This window comes from Neoarius graeffei, chromosome 22 (genome assembly GCF_027579695.1).
Source record: "Neoarius graeffei isolate fNeoGra1 chromosome 22, fNeoGra1.pri, whole genome shotgun sequence".
Lineage (NCBI taxonomy): Eukaryota > Metazoa > Chordata > Actinopteri > Siluriformes > Ariidae > Neoarius > Neoarius graeffei.
Genome location: NC_083590.1, coordinates 50,211,208 through 50,228,253, shown reverse-complemented (window position 1 = coordinate 50,228,253; position 17,046 = coordinate 50,211,208). Strand labels below are relative to the sequence as shown.

The following is a 17,046-nucleotide window of genomic DNA, read 5'->3' as shown; positions in this document are numbered from 1 at the left end:
AGCTGTATGTGGTCCGAGTACAAGTACTTCAGTCTTGTCAGAGTTAAGCAGAAGAAAGTTAATAAGTATCCAGTGTCTAATGTCCTTCACAGATTCATTAATTCTATTAAGCTGGTGTCTCTCATCAGGTTTTGCAGAAACATACAACTGTGTGTCATCAGCATAACAGTGGAAACTAATACAATGTTTACTAATAATATCACCTAGAGGTAACATATATAAAGAAAAAAGCAGTGGACCCAAGACAGAACCTTGTGGGACACCAAACTTTACCTCAGTAGGTCTAGAAAAATCACCATTTACATTAACATACTGATAGCGATCAGTTAGATAAGACCTGAGCCAGGAGAGGGCCGTTCCCTTAACTCCCACATTTTCTAGTCTATCCAGAAGAATGGAATGATCAATGGTATCAAATGCTGCACTAAGGTCAAGCAACACAAGCAGCGAGACACAGCCCTGATCAGACGCCAACAGTAGGTCGTTTACTACTTTAACCAGTGCTGTCTCTGTGCTATGATGAGGTCTAAATCCTAACTGATACATTTCATGGATGTTATTCCAATGTAAATATGAGCATAACTGCTGTGCCACAGCTTTTTCAAGGATCTTGGAGATAAAGGGGAGGTTTGATATTGGCCGATAATTGGACAGCTGACAGGGGTCAAGGTCAAGTTTTTTTAATCAGGGGTTTGATAACTGCTAGTTTAAAGGATTTGGGTACATAGCCAATCCTAAGAGAAGAATTTATTATTTTTAGAAGCGGTTCAATTACTTCAGGTATTATCTGTTTGAATAGATGTGTCGGTAAGGGATCTAGTACGCAAGTTGAGGCTTTTGATGCGAAGATTAATGAAAGTAATTCAGTTTCTTTTAGGGGAGTAAAACATTCTAACTGCTGATCTGATACAGTTATATTGTTAACTACAGGGTCACTTACATTGTCTGACCTTAAATTACTAGTTTGAATTTTTTGTCGGATATTTTCAATATTGTCATTAAAAAAATTCATGAAGTCGTTGCTACTACATACTGCAGGTGTGCACGTGTCTATAGTGGACTTATTTCTGGTTAATTTTGCGACAGTGTTAAATAGGAATCTAGGATTATTTTTGTTATCTTCTATTAGGGAGGAGAGATATAACTAAGAGCTTTTCTATACTTCAGGAAGCTCTCCTTCCAAGCTAATTTGAACGCTACCAACTTTGTTTGACGCCATTTATGTTCCAGTTTTCGAGTGGTCTGTTTTAATGTGTGAGTGTCATCATTATACCAGGGTGCTAATTTTTTCTCTCTGATCATTTTCCTTTTAAGAGGAGCTACATTATCTAAAGTATAGCAGAAGTATAGGGGAAAACTTGTAGTTTGTAGTTTGGATTTGACATAAATTTTGTGACCTCAGTCCTGTTTCTTTTCTGACACACCTCGTATAGCAGAACGTTGACTCTGAAGCATTCAGTTGCCTGATCAAGTTCTGCAGGGGCTGACAGTGACCCAATCAAAGTTGATAACTCTGGGAGATCATTTATAAAGCTCTGTGCAGTAGTTGACATGAATGTACGTTTAATACAGTAGCGTGGTGAGGTGCATATATTATTACTCAGACATATTTTGAATGAGATGAGATAATGATCTGAGAGAACTTCAGACTGTGGAAGTATGACTGTATTTTTGACGTTTACCCCAAATGTTAGTATTAGATCGAGGGTGTGACCACCATTATGGGTCTGTCCTATGACATTCTGATTAACCCCTACTGAATCTAAAATGGACACAAACGCTGTTTTCAAAGGGTCTTCTGGGTTATCGAAATGAATATTAAAATCTCCGACAACTAAAGCTTTGTCTAAGGAAATAACCAGATCTGAGATCAAATCTGCAAATCAGAAAGAAACTCAGAATATGGCCCCGGGGGCCTGTAAATAATAAGTAACGGAATTAACTGGGTAGACTTATTTTTCAAGGCTACATACATTATATTAGTATGAAGAACTTCAAATGTATTAAATTTATAACCAGGTTTTTGTGTTACACCTAGATAATCATTATAAATAACCGCAACGCCTCCTCCTCTGCCAGTTAGACGAGGCTGGTGTATATAACTGTATCCAGGAGGACTCGCTTCATTTAATACTATATATTCATTTGGCTTAATCCGTGTTTCAGTTAAACAAAGTACATTAAACTTCTGATCAGTAATAAGTTCATTAACCATTAGCGCTTTAGATGTAAGAGATCTAATATTTAATAGCCCCACCTTTAGATCAAAGGTGCTGGCAGCAGCTGTACAGTTAGTATGACCTAATTTTATATTGATTAGGTTACTGGAACAAACTCTCGGAGTATTTCTACTTTTTTGTTGAGCTCGGAGAACAGACACAGTCTTGATGTAGTGAACCCTGAGTGACGACTCTGTGCAGCTAGCAGACAGTCGGTTTAGCCTGTTGGTCTGCTCCCTGGCCTTGACTCTGGATTGTCAGAAATTAACTAGGCCTGTTCTGAGACTATGAACTATGCTGCAAGAAATGAGAGCAGCACCTTCCCGAGTGGGATGGTGCTTCCCTCAACCCTTCCAGGCCAAACACCCCCACCTCCTATCATATACATTTATATGTATATACATTTTTATTTCTAATATTAAATGACTCACAAATAATATTAAATAAAACAAAAATGGCCATATACAGCTGAAGAGGGTGGTAAACATGGTGAACCGTAAGAAATATAGCACAATATTTTATGGATAATACTTCTACCAATGTTTGTCTAATGGTCTAATATCCCTCCTGAAACCATGACTGGATTCTGAGTATAGCAGAACAAAGCAAACAAAGGTTATTTAAATCACTGTCTGTTTACAATTACCATTAAAATTATTCTCAAAGTGTTACTGAATCCTTTTTAATGTTCTGTTTCAGCCGAAAGAAAGTGTAAGAGCCATTTATAACTCTTTTTGGATGAAGTATTTCGTGTGTCTTATGTTATAATTAGCTGATGTTACATGTGTAATGGGCATGTAACAATTCACCAATTCACCATTCGATTCAATTCTCCCACAAAAAATTAAATGAAAATTTTATTACCAAAAATCGCAGCATTTATTTTTGCTATTCTTCATCAACTTAAATAATACTTTTATTAAAAAAAGAATTAAACCTCAAGAAAAAGTTTGTTTCGTTTTCTTAGTAACCAACGATAATTATTCACCCACGTTTGTAAAGGTTGACGTAAAATATAATAGTCTATTAACTTAAAATATTCTTTTTCTATTAAAAATGAAAGTTAATCACAAATCGGCCTTTTATTAATAAACTTTTATGAACATTTGCACCATTTTCTTTTCTTCAGCTTTCAGTCAATCAGACAACAACTTTTTTCCCAAATCTGTTTTTGCAGCATTAGAGCTGTGTTACTTCCACCTATGGTGACGTCACATGTATTCCTGCTATTGTACAGCTAGGAAAAACGCAGCCTGATGATAATCACAATTCATTTTTTATTTCATATTGTCATAAATTTGTGTTCAGATTTATCATCGCACATGACATTGATATATTAGATTAGATTAGATTCACTTTATTCATCCCACATCGGGGAAATTCACGTGTTACAGTAGCAAGAAAATGTCAAACAGATAACAAATAAAACTGAAATAAAAATTAGACAAACGAAGGATTAAATACAGAGGGCTATTTGCATTATCTACCGTGAAAAAGTATAGAAAAATTGCCTTATTGAGAGGCTCGGAAAAGTTGCACATTACAGGTAGACTCTGTGTATATATACACACATATATACATAAATAATATTTATATAAATATAAGTATGCATAAAAATAGTTTAGGGCCTACATTATTGCACATAATTGCATCGATGAGAGATGGCAGAGGTAGTAGTGGTGAAGTAGTGCAAATTAAATGACAAGCAGGTTATTGGTGCTACATTACAAGTTGTGGGTGTTATACAGTCTGACAGCAGTAGGTATGAATGACCTGCGGTATCTTTCCTTCTTACACTGTGGGTGTAGCAGTCTACTACTAAAAGAGCTGCTTAAAGCCCCCACAGCCTCATGTAGGGGGTGAGAGGGGTTATTCATAATAGAGGTCAGCTTGGCTAACATCCTCCTCTCACCCACCACCTCAATGGAGTCCAGAGGACAGTCCAAGACTGAGGCTACATCCACACAACAACGGCAACGAGATGTTATTTAAAAATATATCGCGTCCAAATGGGCAACAATCAGTAAAATATCAGGTCCATATGGCAACGCAACGCTTGCTGAAAACGATGCAATACACATGCCACACCTCTAGGGGCGCTGTCAGACGGTCCCTTCGGAGACACCAGAACAATAGAAGAAGTAAGGACGCATGCGCATAAACTATTATGTGCGAGACTTCATATTAGCCACAAAGTCAGGAAAATCTGTTTGTAAAATTACATTATAATGACCAAATACAATGAAAAGTATTTTTCCAGTCTCACCTGTGAAAGGTAATCCCATGTGATCTCGTTTGGACAGAAAACCTGTTGGTACAGTTAAACGCAGCTAATCTTTTTTCTCCGCTTTGACCTCTCCAAAATGGCGGCGAGGATGACACATGATTCTACGCGGAAGGCGGCGTCTTTAATGGTCCGGAATAAATTGAATACTACACGTTGATGGATTAATTTGCTGTTTCTCACCTGTGAAAGGTAATCCCATGTGATCTCGTTTGGACGGTAAACCTGTTGGTACAGTTAAACGCAGCTAATCTTTATTCTCCGCTTTGACCTCTCCAATATGGCGGCGAGGATGACGTATGATTCTACGCGGAAGGCGGCGTCTTTAATGGTCCGGAATAAATTGGATTAATTTGCTCCTCTACGCCCTTTTTGAGGAATGTATTGTCGGACTTAAATCAACATCTGAAGAGGTGAGATTGCTCCTTTTTTCCCCTATTTTTGCTGGCGGGATTGCACCGTTACACAATAAATATTCACAGTGAAAATATTTTGTAAGCGCGTTTCATGAACCAAGTTATAGGATTTGTTGACAACTCGCATCGCAATGAGAAGATCATTGGCACTACTGGTGTTAAGAATCAGACCATTTCATAAATGAATATTTTGCTGTAGAGCTGCAGTGTTTGTACAATTGCATGTTTTTGCGTCACTATTACTGTCACTATTCTGCTTCTTGCATTACTACTGTGAACTAACACTGAACATAATAATAATAATAATATCCAAGCTCGTGTTTCACTCTCACTAGTGCTCTGTAAGGCTTTTTCCTGGTGATATTCGTTACACTTCTACCCGGCGTGAAGCACTCACAGCCATGTGGTTGTGACGTCATCGTAAACAAATCCGTTCTACTCATCCAGACGACTTCACAATGGCAACGTTGCCAGATCTTTCCACTCTGGAACCCGTTCTCAAAAAGATTGCGTTTTGGGCACCCAAAACGCCGGTGCCGTGTGGACGCCAGGCCTAAACGATAAGCAATTGTATCGGAGTCACCTGAATCCATTGCCGTGTGGACAGGGCCTGAGCCAGCCCTTCTGACCAGTTTATTAAGTTTCTATATATGCCTAATATGTAATGATGGTTAAGTCGGATACACATTGATAGACTTTATTTTGCATGAATGTACCAACAACATCTCTGTTCAACATGACTGAAAGTGAGGGCGGCGTATTTGCTTATCTTTCAAGCAGGCAGCTTTTAACACCTGAGCAACTGTTGGTCATTCAGAAATCATGTTTTATCTGGGGAAAAGACTGCTCACTGCTTCTTTGTGAATGTGAAACTCCTAATGCAAAATGTTTAAAGGTTGGCAGTCATTTAAATATTTATTTTTGGGGTATTTTCCATCCCACCGGCTCCTTCATGGCCTGCTAGCTTTGGAGATTGTGTACTTGGTGGTGAGTTTCTTTATGTTCAGGTTTGGTCTCCTGCTGTTACATCCATGTAATTCATGGGTTCTCAACCTTTTCTGCTTTGAGGCCCATCTATTCATACTTGTAACAAGTCAAGGCCCATTAAAAAAGATCACCAATTATTTTGGCTGATCTATTCTATTAGAATCTAATAATCTATTGTAACGTGTATTAATGGGATGCAACATTACTCCGTTACAGACGAGATCCCAGGAATTAAATAAATGCAATAAAAACAAACTGTTTTTAATTGTAGGTATTGTATTTAAAATTGTATGGATGTGCCAGAAGCCAAGCCATGCATGCAGGGCATTCTCAGTCAAAAGGGTTTAATGATCCAACGGTGGAGTCTGGTCCTTTAACACAAGAACTTATTGCCATGTTTGTCTACAGGAAACAAGGAGTACAACTTTTTATATGTGGCTGGGTTAAAGATATGGGGATCAAGACACTACAAGATAAAATCCTGTATCAAGGAGAAATTTTTGGGCTTTGTACGCGTCTTTGTGATGGTTTCTAGGACGCTAGAAGTTTTAGTATCGGGTGTAAACAAACCACAGCTGCTTGATTCTCAATCCTCCCTGCTCTTCTCTTCCAGCAAATCGATATAATTTACCCACAGACATATTTATTTATTCTGTCCATTGCGCATGCATGCTGTGTGTGTGCATGCACGCAGCGTGTGTGCGTGCATGCGCGGGGGTTAAATGCAAAGGAGGGACGTGGCAACAATAAAAACTTTGTTCTTCTTAATTTAACCACAAATGTATTTATTTCACTTGAAAGGTGTACGTCAAACCAGCTACCAGATTTGGGACATTATGACATCCTGAACTATTTAGTATTTGGCTTCAAACTTGGAAAAAAAATTGGCGACCCATTAGATGGCGCTTCGTGGCCCACTGGTTGAGAAACACTGACTAATGCATATGCTTGTGTCACAGGTCAAAGTGCTCCTGTTATCAGATGACCATTGAGGCTACGTCGTTGTTCACCGGTGGTCCTGTGGATGTCTCTGCCGGATACACACACAAGCGATTGCCCAGATATGTGCCCACTGGGTGAGATTAATCTCTTGCTGTGTATTTCTTGTGTGTAAGGCTGTCAAAGCAATGTACTCATTTGCTACAAGCAGTGTCAGAATTGACAATTTATACAGTGAGAGCTTTAAAGTCCAAGTTGGTGTCCACCAAGGATCAGTGCTGAGCCCCCTCCTGTTTATCATTGTCCTTGAGGCCTTGTCACAGGAGTTCCACACTGGATGCCCTTGGGAGCTGCTGTATGCTGACAACCTGGTACTTGCCTCAGACTCCCTAGAGGGTTTGCAACAGAAAGTGAGCTCCTGGAAGGCAGGCATGGAGTCGAAAGGCCTCCGTGTTAATATGAAGAAAACCAAAGTCATGATCTCAGGCATAAACCTGGGTACACTTAAAGATTCTGGTGGATACCCTTGTGGAGTATGTAGGAAGGGAGTTGGGGTGAACTCTATCCTCTGCACCGGTTGCTCCCACTGGATTCACAAGAAATGTAGTGGTATCCGTGGTAGACTGAACCCTGATCCATCCTTTAGATGCCTAGGAACAACTCGTCCCATTGATGGTAGACCATGCACTTCAGTAAGAGTCGAAACCAAGATCTTGCTGTCGTGGATTCCTTTTGTTATCTGGGGGACAGCATATCTGCAGAAGGTGGCTGTGAGGCTGCCACTGTAACTAGGGTCAGGGCTGCATGGGGTAAATTTAGAGAGCTTCTACCACTCCTCTGTTCCAGGAGTCTGTCTCTCAATACACGTGGTAAAATCTACAACAGCTGTGTTAGGGGGGCATTGCTTTATGCATGCGAATGCTGGCCCCTGAAACAGGCAGACTTGGCCAGGCTCCAGAGGAATGAAAGAACCATGCTTCGTTGGATGTGCGGCATCAAACCAACGGACGACATCCGAACCCAGGACCTCCGCCAGTGGTTGTACTTAGAAGATCTTGCTGATACCATTCGACGGAAGCGCCTCAGATGGTTTGGCCACGTCCAGAGGAACAACACCTGGTTGAGTCGTATATACACCCTGGAAGTCGATGGACGTAGGCCACCTGGGCGACCTAGAAAGAGCTGGAGTGAAGTGCTGAAGGGAGACCTGAAGGCATTGGGACTGACCCCGGGCGATGCATATGATAGAGGGTTGTGGAGGAGCAAAACCATGCAATGTCATACCCGCAGTTCAGTGGTCCAGTGACGTAAAATGGATAGTGAGTGAGGATAGTGAGTATGATACACAGATTATATTAGTGGTTCTCAGAGTGGAAGTCCAGGAAGCATCATAACATAAGATCGTCAACAATGATTTTATTCATTTTTGAGATGTTAGAGTTATTGATTAGTCACTTAAATTGAATGGGTTTAATCCAATAACAAAAACAAGTAGGCTCATAAACAGTGGACCTAAGGAGGTCTTGTCTGTGGAACTACGAAGCATTTAAATAACGTTCATGTAATAAATCTGTACTGAAGCGGTTCCTGGCTACAAGAGAGTTATGAAATCAAAACGCTACACCGAGATCTTTTCCTTATTCTTTGTTTCCCTCTGCAGGGTGTACGAGTGTAACCCTCTGTGTCGCTGTGATCCATTTCTATGTGGTAACAGACTGGTTCAGCATGGCCTTCAACTGCGCCTGGAAGTTTTCATGACTCAGCACAAAGGCTGGGGCTTGCGTTGCCTGGACGACGTGTCCAAGGGTACATTCGTGTGTGTTTTCACAGGTATGTGTACATGAGCACTGAATTACTAGTTAACAAACAAGATATTCAGCGTGTAGCAGAGATTCATTACACCTTTCTGCACAGGGAAGGTAGTCAGCGACGAAGGGGTAAATGCGGAAAGTGCATCCACAGAAATGTCTGGCAACGAATATTTGGCAAACCTGGACTACATTGAAGGAGTGGAGAAACTGAAGGAGGGTTATGAAAGTGAAGCTTACTGCTCTGACCCAGAGGAACAGACCGACAAGAAGACCCTCGTGACAATGACAACGGGGGCGTTAAAGAAGCACGTGTTCAAATTGGACTCAAGTTCTAGCAGTGGTGAAGGTACTGTGTTGTGAGTAAGTGGGTGGGTCGGTCGGTCGGTCGGTTGGTTTAGCGTATTCTTTTATGTTCCTTATTTCCTTAGAAAAGGAAGAGACAACCCAACAGACAACCAGGGCGTTAAAGGAGCATGTGTTCAAATTGGACTCAAGTTCTAGCAGTGGTGAAGGTACTGTGTCGTGAGTGAGTGAGTGGGTGGGTCGGTCGGTCGGTCAGTCGGTTTAGCGTATTCTTTTATGTTCCTTATTTCCTTAGAAAAGGAAGAGACAACCCAACAGACACCCAGGGCGTTAAAGGAGCATGTGTTCAAATTGGACTCAAGTTCTAGCAGTGGTGAAGGTACTGTGTCTGAGTAAGTGAGTGAGTGAGTGAGTGGGTCAGTTTAGTGTATTCTGTTATGTTCCTTATTTCCTTAGAAAAGGAAGAGACAACCCAACAGAAGTTTGAAACAAAAATGACACATGGTAAAAAGGAGAGAAAAGCAAGTGATGACTATTCAGATGATGATGATGATGACGATCTGGACGATGAGGATTATAAAATAAGCTCGGATGACGATATGGGAGGGGAATGGAAATACATGAGCAATGACTTTAAGAGGAGCTATACCACACGGAGAAATGCCAACATCCCAGAACGTAAGCTCTCATTTCTTCAACTGAAAAATCTCCTATGCCCCTAATGGCTTGTGATTTGGGTTCTAAACTGTTGCTTCATTGATTACTTCATATTTCCTTTATGCTTATGTAGAAAACGAAGTTCATAATAATGTCCCGACATCTCCTCAAATCTCAGAGGAGCAAACAGAGATGACCGTTTCCATGGCCAAGAAGATGAGGAAAGAGGGTTAGTGTCCAGTTCGTTCTTTTTATTTTATGTAGTTCAAGCAGTTGGTCTCAATTTGTTCTGTAATTTTTGTGTGCGCCTCCTCAGGTCCAGGAGGGCATAAACTGGGATTCGCCAAGAAGTCTACACGTGCTTTTGCCATCAAGTCAAGTCATAGGAGAGTGAAGCCACAAGCAGTGGCTGAGAAATGTGTGCAGGAAAAGAAAACGGCACATGGACGAAAGTGCACTCGAAGCCTGTTTAACGGAGAAAAGGCTTGCTATCTCATCGACGCCAGGCACGAGGGAAACCTGGCACGGTTCATTAACGTAAGAAAATAAATGGAGATGTTGAGAGACAGAGAGAAGATAGGGAGTGTATTGCACCAAAATCCATGGTTCTTGGACCCCACAAATTAGTTTTATACTAAAATAAAAAAAATATATGATGTCAGTATTTCAAAGCGAGTGTTTTTTGTTTGTTTTTTAATAAAAATTATTGCTTCAAGGGAGGAAAAGCCTCCATAACATGATTATGTTCTTGAGCCACAGAGTATACCAACTCAAAATAATATTCCTACATTATCACAAGGAAAGTGCTACCTCATTGGCTGGAGGAAGAGGGTTTGGGGTGAACAGTGGCTCATTATCATTTAAAGGAACAGGTGCTCAAATCAGCCATTTTGATCAGGGCTGTTTAGACAGGGTGAGAATGGAGTTGTAGTGTTTTTTTTCCTTGTACTATTTTAACCAAAGTGTGTCACAAACATTTCAGTAAGACCTGAGGGAACTGTGTCAACTTGTGGAAAAGGGGTATCATACATCACCTTTAAAGCAGCTCATAAAAATGTGTTAAGGTTCTCAGAATGCCTCATAACAAATGGTAGGAGGAAATCCTTGGAGTAAATCTAAAGCATGAAGTGCGACAGCAGTTGCTGTAAATTGATCAACCACACCCAAATTTTCTGTAGTATGAGCCAGTAAGAGTGTACAAGGAGTAGGCTATATACAAAACACAATCGCATCAGGGATGAATTCTAGCTTATTTTTATGAAATTTAAATAAATTAAATAATCATAATAATAATTCTTAGTGTTCTACCTTTTGGTAGGTCCTCTTACAGGTTTGACAGCCTCCATCCTTCTCTGTCCTCCGCCATTCTTTTTAATTCTCCATAGGCTCTTCCTCCTCCCAAGTTGCTCATTAGTGTAGCTGTTCTTCTTCCTCTTCCCGTTTTCCCTTCTGTTACTGGCCGATATAAACTGTCCCCTCTCAATACATGTCCTAACCACTTCTTTCTCCTATCTTTTACTGTTTTCAGTAATTCTCTTTCAACTCCAAGTTCTTCTCCAAGGTTTTCCTCTCTTCCTACTTATGCGCTGTACCTTTGTTTTTCGAACATTGATCTTCATTCCCATATCCTTTGCTTTCTCATTAAGTTTGTTGAGCATTCTGCTCAATCCTTCCTGTGTTGTTTACACATTATTTATTGTCTGCAAACCTGATTGATTTCACATAATTTCCACCAAATTTCATACCAGTGTCCAAAAGATCCCAAGAAGTTTTTGATGAACATTTCAGCAGATATATATATACAGTGGGGCAAAAAAGTATTTAGTCAGCCACCAATTGTGCAAGTTCTCCCACTTATAAAGATAAGAGAGGCCTGTAATTTTCATCATAGGTACACTTCAACTATGAGAGACAGAATGGGGGGAAAGAATCCAGGAAATCACATTGTAGGATTTTTAATGAATTAATTGGTAAATTCCTCGGTAAAATAAGTATTTGGTCACCTACAAACAAGCAAGATTTCTGGCTCTCACAGACCTGTAACTTCTTCTTTAAGAGGCTCCTCTGTCCTCCACTCGTTACCTGTATTAATGGCACCTGTTTGAACTCGTTATCAGTATAAAAGACACCTGTCCACAACCTCAAACAGTCACACTCCAAACTCCACTATGGCCAAGACCAAAGAGCTGTCAAAGGACACCAGAAACAAAATTATAGACCTGCACCAGGCTGGGAAGACTGAATCTGCAATAGGTAAGCAGCTTGGTGTGAAGAAATCAACTGTGGGAGCAATTATTAGAAAATGGAAGACATACAAGACCACTGATAATCTCCCTCGAGCTGGGGCTCCACGCAAGATCTCACCCCGTGGGGTCAAAATGATCACAAGAATGGTGAGCAAAAATCCCAGAACCACACGGGGGGACCTAGTGAATGACCTGCAGAGAGCTGGGACCAAAGTAACAAAGGCTACCATCAGTAACACACTACGCCGCCAGGGACTCAAATCCTGCAGTGCCAGACGTGTCCCCCTGCTTAAGCCAGTACATGTCCAGGCCCATCTGAAGTTTGCTAGAGAGCATTTGGATGATCCAGAAGAGGATTGGGAGAATGTCATATGGTCAGATGAAACCAAAATAGAACTTTTTGGTAAAAACTCAACTTGTCGTGTTTGGAGGAGAAAGAATGCTGAGTTGCATCCAAAGAACACCATACCTACTGTGAAGCATGGGGGTGGAAACATCATGCTTTGGGGCAGTTTTTCTGCAAAGGGACCAGGACGACTGATCCGTGTAAAGGAAAGAATGAATGGGGCCATGTATCGTGAGATTTTGAGTGAAAACCTCCTTCCATCAGCAAGGGCATTGAAGATGAAACGTGGCTGGGTCTTTCAGCATGACAATGATTCCAAACACACCGCCCGGGCAACAAAAGAGTGGCTTCGTAAGAAGCATTTCAAGGTCCTGGAGTGGCCTAGCCAGTCTCCAGATCTCAACCCCATAGAAAATCTTTAGAGGGAGTTGAAAGTCCGTGTTGCCCAGCAACAGCCCCAAAACATCACTGCTCTAGAGGAGATCTGCATGGAGGAATGGGACAAAATACCAGCAACAGTGTGTGAAAACCTTGTGAAGACTTACAGAAAACGTTTGACCTCTGTCATTGCCAAAAAAGGGTATATAACAAAGTATTGAGATGAGCTTTTGTTATTGACTAAATACTTATTTTCCACCATAATTTGCAAATAAATTCTTTAAAAATCAGACAATGTGATTTCCTGGATTTTTTTTCTCATTTTGTCTCTCATAGTTGAAGTGTACCTATGATGAAAATTACAGGCCTCTCTCATCTTTTTAAGTGGGAGAACTTGCACAATTGGTGGCTGACTAAATACTTTTTTGTCCCACTGTATATAATGGGGATAGAGAACATCCTTGCCTAACTCTTCTACCAATGGTGCTGAGCTGTGATAATTCATCTAGCACCCGTATGTACACTTTGATTGCAATACAGATTCTTAATTAGTCCTCTATCTCTCCAATCCACGCCTATGATTTGTAGAATTTGAAGCATGATTGTTCAGTTCACTTTATTGAATGCTTTTTTGACATCTACATAACAAACATACATTTCAAGATTATAATCACTTACTTTTTCTGACAGCATTCTCATTGTCTTGATTGCTTCTCTTGTACCTTGGCCAGTCCTGAATCCAAACTTAATAATAATAATCTCATAAGCAGGGCGGCACGGTGGTGTAGTGGTTAGCGCTGTCGCCTCACAGCAAGAAGGTCCGGGTTCGAGCCCCGGGGCCGGCGAGGGCCTTTCTGTGCGGAGTTTGCATGTTCTCCCCGTGTCCGCGTGGGTTTCCTCCGGGTGCTCCGGTTTCCCCCACAGTCCAAAGACATGCAGGTTAGGTTAACTGGTGACTCTAAATTGAGCGTAGGTGTGAATGTGAGTGTGAATGGTTGTCTATGTCTATGTGTCAGCCCTGTGATGACCTGGCGACTTGTCCAGGGTGTACCCCGCCTTTCGCCCGTAGTCAGCTGGGATAGGCTCCAGCTTGCCTGCGACCCTGTAGAAGGATAAAGCAGCTAGAGATAATGATGAGATCTCATAAGCACAGGTAAACTACAAGTAAAAACATTTCATATTTAAACTACAGTTGATAATAATGGGTTTAATCAGCGCTCGAAACTAACGGTGTCCCGACGTCCCGGGGACCATAAAAAATGTCATCGGGACACAAAATTATCATATCTGGGACAATCCCGGGACAATGGAAAAAAATAGATCTAGAAAAAAAGTTCTACATTAATATTACTTACAAAGCCGTAACACATACGTAGACATTCACCTAATTTGTCAGTTTTAATTTTAAAACGTTAACAGCGACAAATACATAGTAGCTACACTTTCGATGCACCTGCATCCGTAGGCTACACAGTGGCGCATTCTGTTCTAGAATCTTCGGCCGGAGTCCGCATTATATGGACTTGGAATGGAATTGCTACCGCACACGCTGCGCCGACTCTTGCCAGAACAAAAATGCTTAAGTGGTTGAAGCGGACCGACCGCGGGGAAGAAACTGAAAGCCCAGACATAACGTCTCCGGGACCTTCAGGATCCAAAGTGTCATCGCCTGGTCTGCAGGCAACGCTAGCAACTGAATGAACTTAATGAACACTGTTAGACACGTTATAAAATACAACAGGAATGATGTGGATGATATTGACGGAAGATACCGTTCAACAGAATAAGTGAGTTTTCTTGGTGTCTTTCTAGTTCAGAAAGTTTAGTCAGTCAGCAGCACAGCTAGGCTCGGACCTGGCACTATGTTGATGTTGCTAACATTTGCACCCACGTTTCGGCAGCGAAAGTTCATAAAAATGGATAACGGTCTCATCTCATCTCATTATCTGTAGCTGCTTTATCCTGTTCTACAGGGTCGCAGGCAAGCTGGAGCCTATCCCAGCTGACTACGGGCGAAAGGCGGGGTACACCCTGGACAAGTCGCCAGGTCATCACAGGGCTATGGATAACGGTAATGGTGAAAATGATAAGTTGGCCTTATAAGTGCCAACAGATATTCAAGGTATAAGTAGATGAAATGAACATAAAAGGGGTCTTATTTTCAACTAAAGTGTATTGCAGATGTAGGGAGTTGAAACATTTTCTGAATGAGCTAGTTGGCCCCTTTAAATAAACGGGTATCTATTCATACAGCGAGATCGCCAAAGTTTAATAAACTGAAAATGCAATAACTGTAATTTTGAAGTAGATGATGTATAGGACACGTGTCGCTTGTGTCTTGTGACTTATTGTAAAAATGATATAAAGGGTTCAAAATCGCATAGTTACAAATATAATAGTAACTTCATATGATAATATTAACCACTGGTTATTTCAGAGAGGAAAAAAATGGGGACACTATTGCTTCCATTCGGGACAATACAACACAGAATTCGGGACCACTGGGGGACACAAAGAAAAAAAGTTAATTTCGAGTCCTGGGTTTAATTATATGTAGTGAACTGAATATTTTATTATTGACCATAACAAAACTAGCAGCAGCCCTGTGTCAGATGACAAAGGTCCTTTGTGGTGGTGTTTTTTTTTTTTTCTTTCATGTTAATTTTAGTTATTTCATAAAACACATCTTAAAAAAAATGTAAAAGACATAATCTCTTTGCTCACTCCTTAACTTGTCCTTTCATGTCCACAGCATAGCTGCAGTCCCAATTTGTTTGTCCAAAATGTTTTTGTGGACACACATGACCTCCGCTTCCCCTGGGTTGCATTCTTCACTAGCAAGTGAGTAACAGTGTTTAATACACAATGTGCTTTGTGTGTACGTGACAGACACAGGATGTTTTTAATTAGAAATTCATTGACTGCTCTCATATAGACCTTCATTTACCTTGGTGTGTGTGTGTGTGTGTGTGTCAGGCGTATCAGGGCTGGAACAGAGCTGACGTGGGATTACAGTTATGAAGTGGGCAGTGTGGAGGGCAAGGTGCTGCTCTGCTGCTGCGGTTCAACAGAATGCACAGGCCGGTTACTCTGAGTCCTGTTCTGAGACTGTTTGGTTTCTAGAGTCCGTCACACTGGTGTTGTGATGGACCTATCGATTTGTATCGCACGTTCAGTTTGCGGAGTGTTAACAATTTATAATTTAGGAAGGCTGGTTGTACACTGTATGCTTTATCCTGTTCTATTTTAACCACTTCAAACTATAATACATTTTAAAATGAATTTGGATATCTTATTAATAAAAAGGATTAAATGTTCACTGAGTGGGTGTGTTTCATTAATAGCAGTACTTATCATATATCAGATGTAATATATGTTTAGGCAGTGCTTAAAAGTGGAGCACCTGATGAGTATATGAGCAAAATATTTACAAGCGCACAAAATTGACCTGAATAGAAGAATAATAAATTGTGTATTTCGCGTCAAAAAATTGCAGCATTGTCTTGACAGTAAGACCAATAATGAGATACACATCTCAGTTACGAATACATATTTATTCCTTTCTTTGACACTGTATGCTATGCACCAGAAACTACACCATGACATGTGATGGTGTGACTCTGCTGGGTGCCTGGTGGACAGCAGTGAACCAGTACTTTCACTTTACATCATTACTGTATCGTTACAACTGAATATTTTTGGACATAAGAACTAATCGATATCGAACCGCGGTAGATTTAGATTATCTACAACTAAGGAAAGATGCTCATAATTGCTACTGAATGATACAATAATTATGTTTACACGAGTGTGCAGAGTAACATTGTTTGGGTAAAAAAAAAAAAGCATACAATACAAAGATATGTTGCCCGCTATGAAAAAACATTTTTTACATCAATGTTTTTCATAAAACATGTTAGTAAACAATCCCACATTAAAAAAAAGCAAATTAAAAGTAAATGCTGGGTAAAAACACATCTATCTTATGTAAATAAAGATACAAATTTTGTTGTCCGGTGGTCAAGTGTTTGAGATGCTTATAATCAGGTTCCCTGTGGACTTGCATCATATGGTCACAAAAGCCATCAAAATCAGGTCGATGCATTACCATATTCTCTTAAGTATGGAGCTCTGCTCCGCATGCGAGGAGCTCCGCTATAAACTGAAAATTTGAAAGGATTAATATTTTGGGGAAAATGCTTAAAACAAAGAAAGTGTACCACTTTATTTGACAGGTAAGTACCCAGTGCCTTTATAAGACATTGGTAACCATTGCATAAATATTTCATCAAGCAATGCGGGAGAATTTTTGATGATATTGGATGTTTTATGAAATAACAGCCATAATTTTTCATTGAGCTGACTGAATAAGTACTAGGTTACTGTGTTGTCATTTTATTTATATATAATATTATCTTTTACCTTCTAACTTGTTAACTTTTTTACTAACAGCAATTTGA

General features: G+C 40.4%; 1 protein-coding gene across 2 annotated transcripts in view; it reads left to right on the top strand.

Moving 5' to 3' along the window:
* setdb1a (SET domain bifurcated histone lysine methyltransferase 1a) overlaps positions 1 to 15,903 on the top strand; it is an 89,408-nt gene extending 73,505 nt beyond the window's left edge. For both annotated transcript variants that reach the window (XM_060904925.1, XM_060904924.1), the window contains exons 14-23: positions 6,866 to 6,982; positions 8,506 to 8,675; positions 8,760 to 9,002; positions 9,085 to 9,168; positions 9,255 to 9,338; positions 9,416 to 9,637; positions 9,750 to 9,845; positions 9,933 to 10,153; positions 15,339 to 15,427; positions 15,563 to 15,903. In XM_060904925.1, the coding sequence (XP_060760908.1) occupies positions 6,866 to 6,982; positions 8,506 to 8,675; positions 8,760 to 9,002; positions 9,085 to 9,168; positions 9,255 to 9,338; positions 9,416 to 9,637; positions 9,750 to 9,845; positions 9,933 to 10,153; positions 15,339 to 15,427; positions 15,563 to 15,680 (1,444 nt within the window). In that variant the 3' untranslated portion in view covers positions 15,681 to 15,903. The remainder of the gene's footprint in view (positions 1 to 6,865; positions 6,983 to 8,505; positions 8,676 to 8,759; positions 9,003 to 9,084; positions 9,169 to 9,254; positions 9,339 to 9,415; positions 9,638 to 9,749; positions 9,846 to 9,932; positions 10,154 to 15,338; positions 15,428 to 15,562) is intronic.
* Positions 15,904 to 17,046: the final 1,143 nt, after the last annotated feature.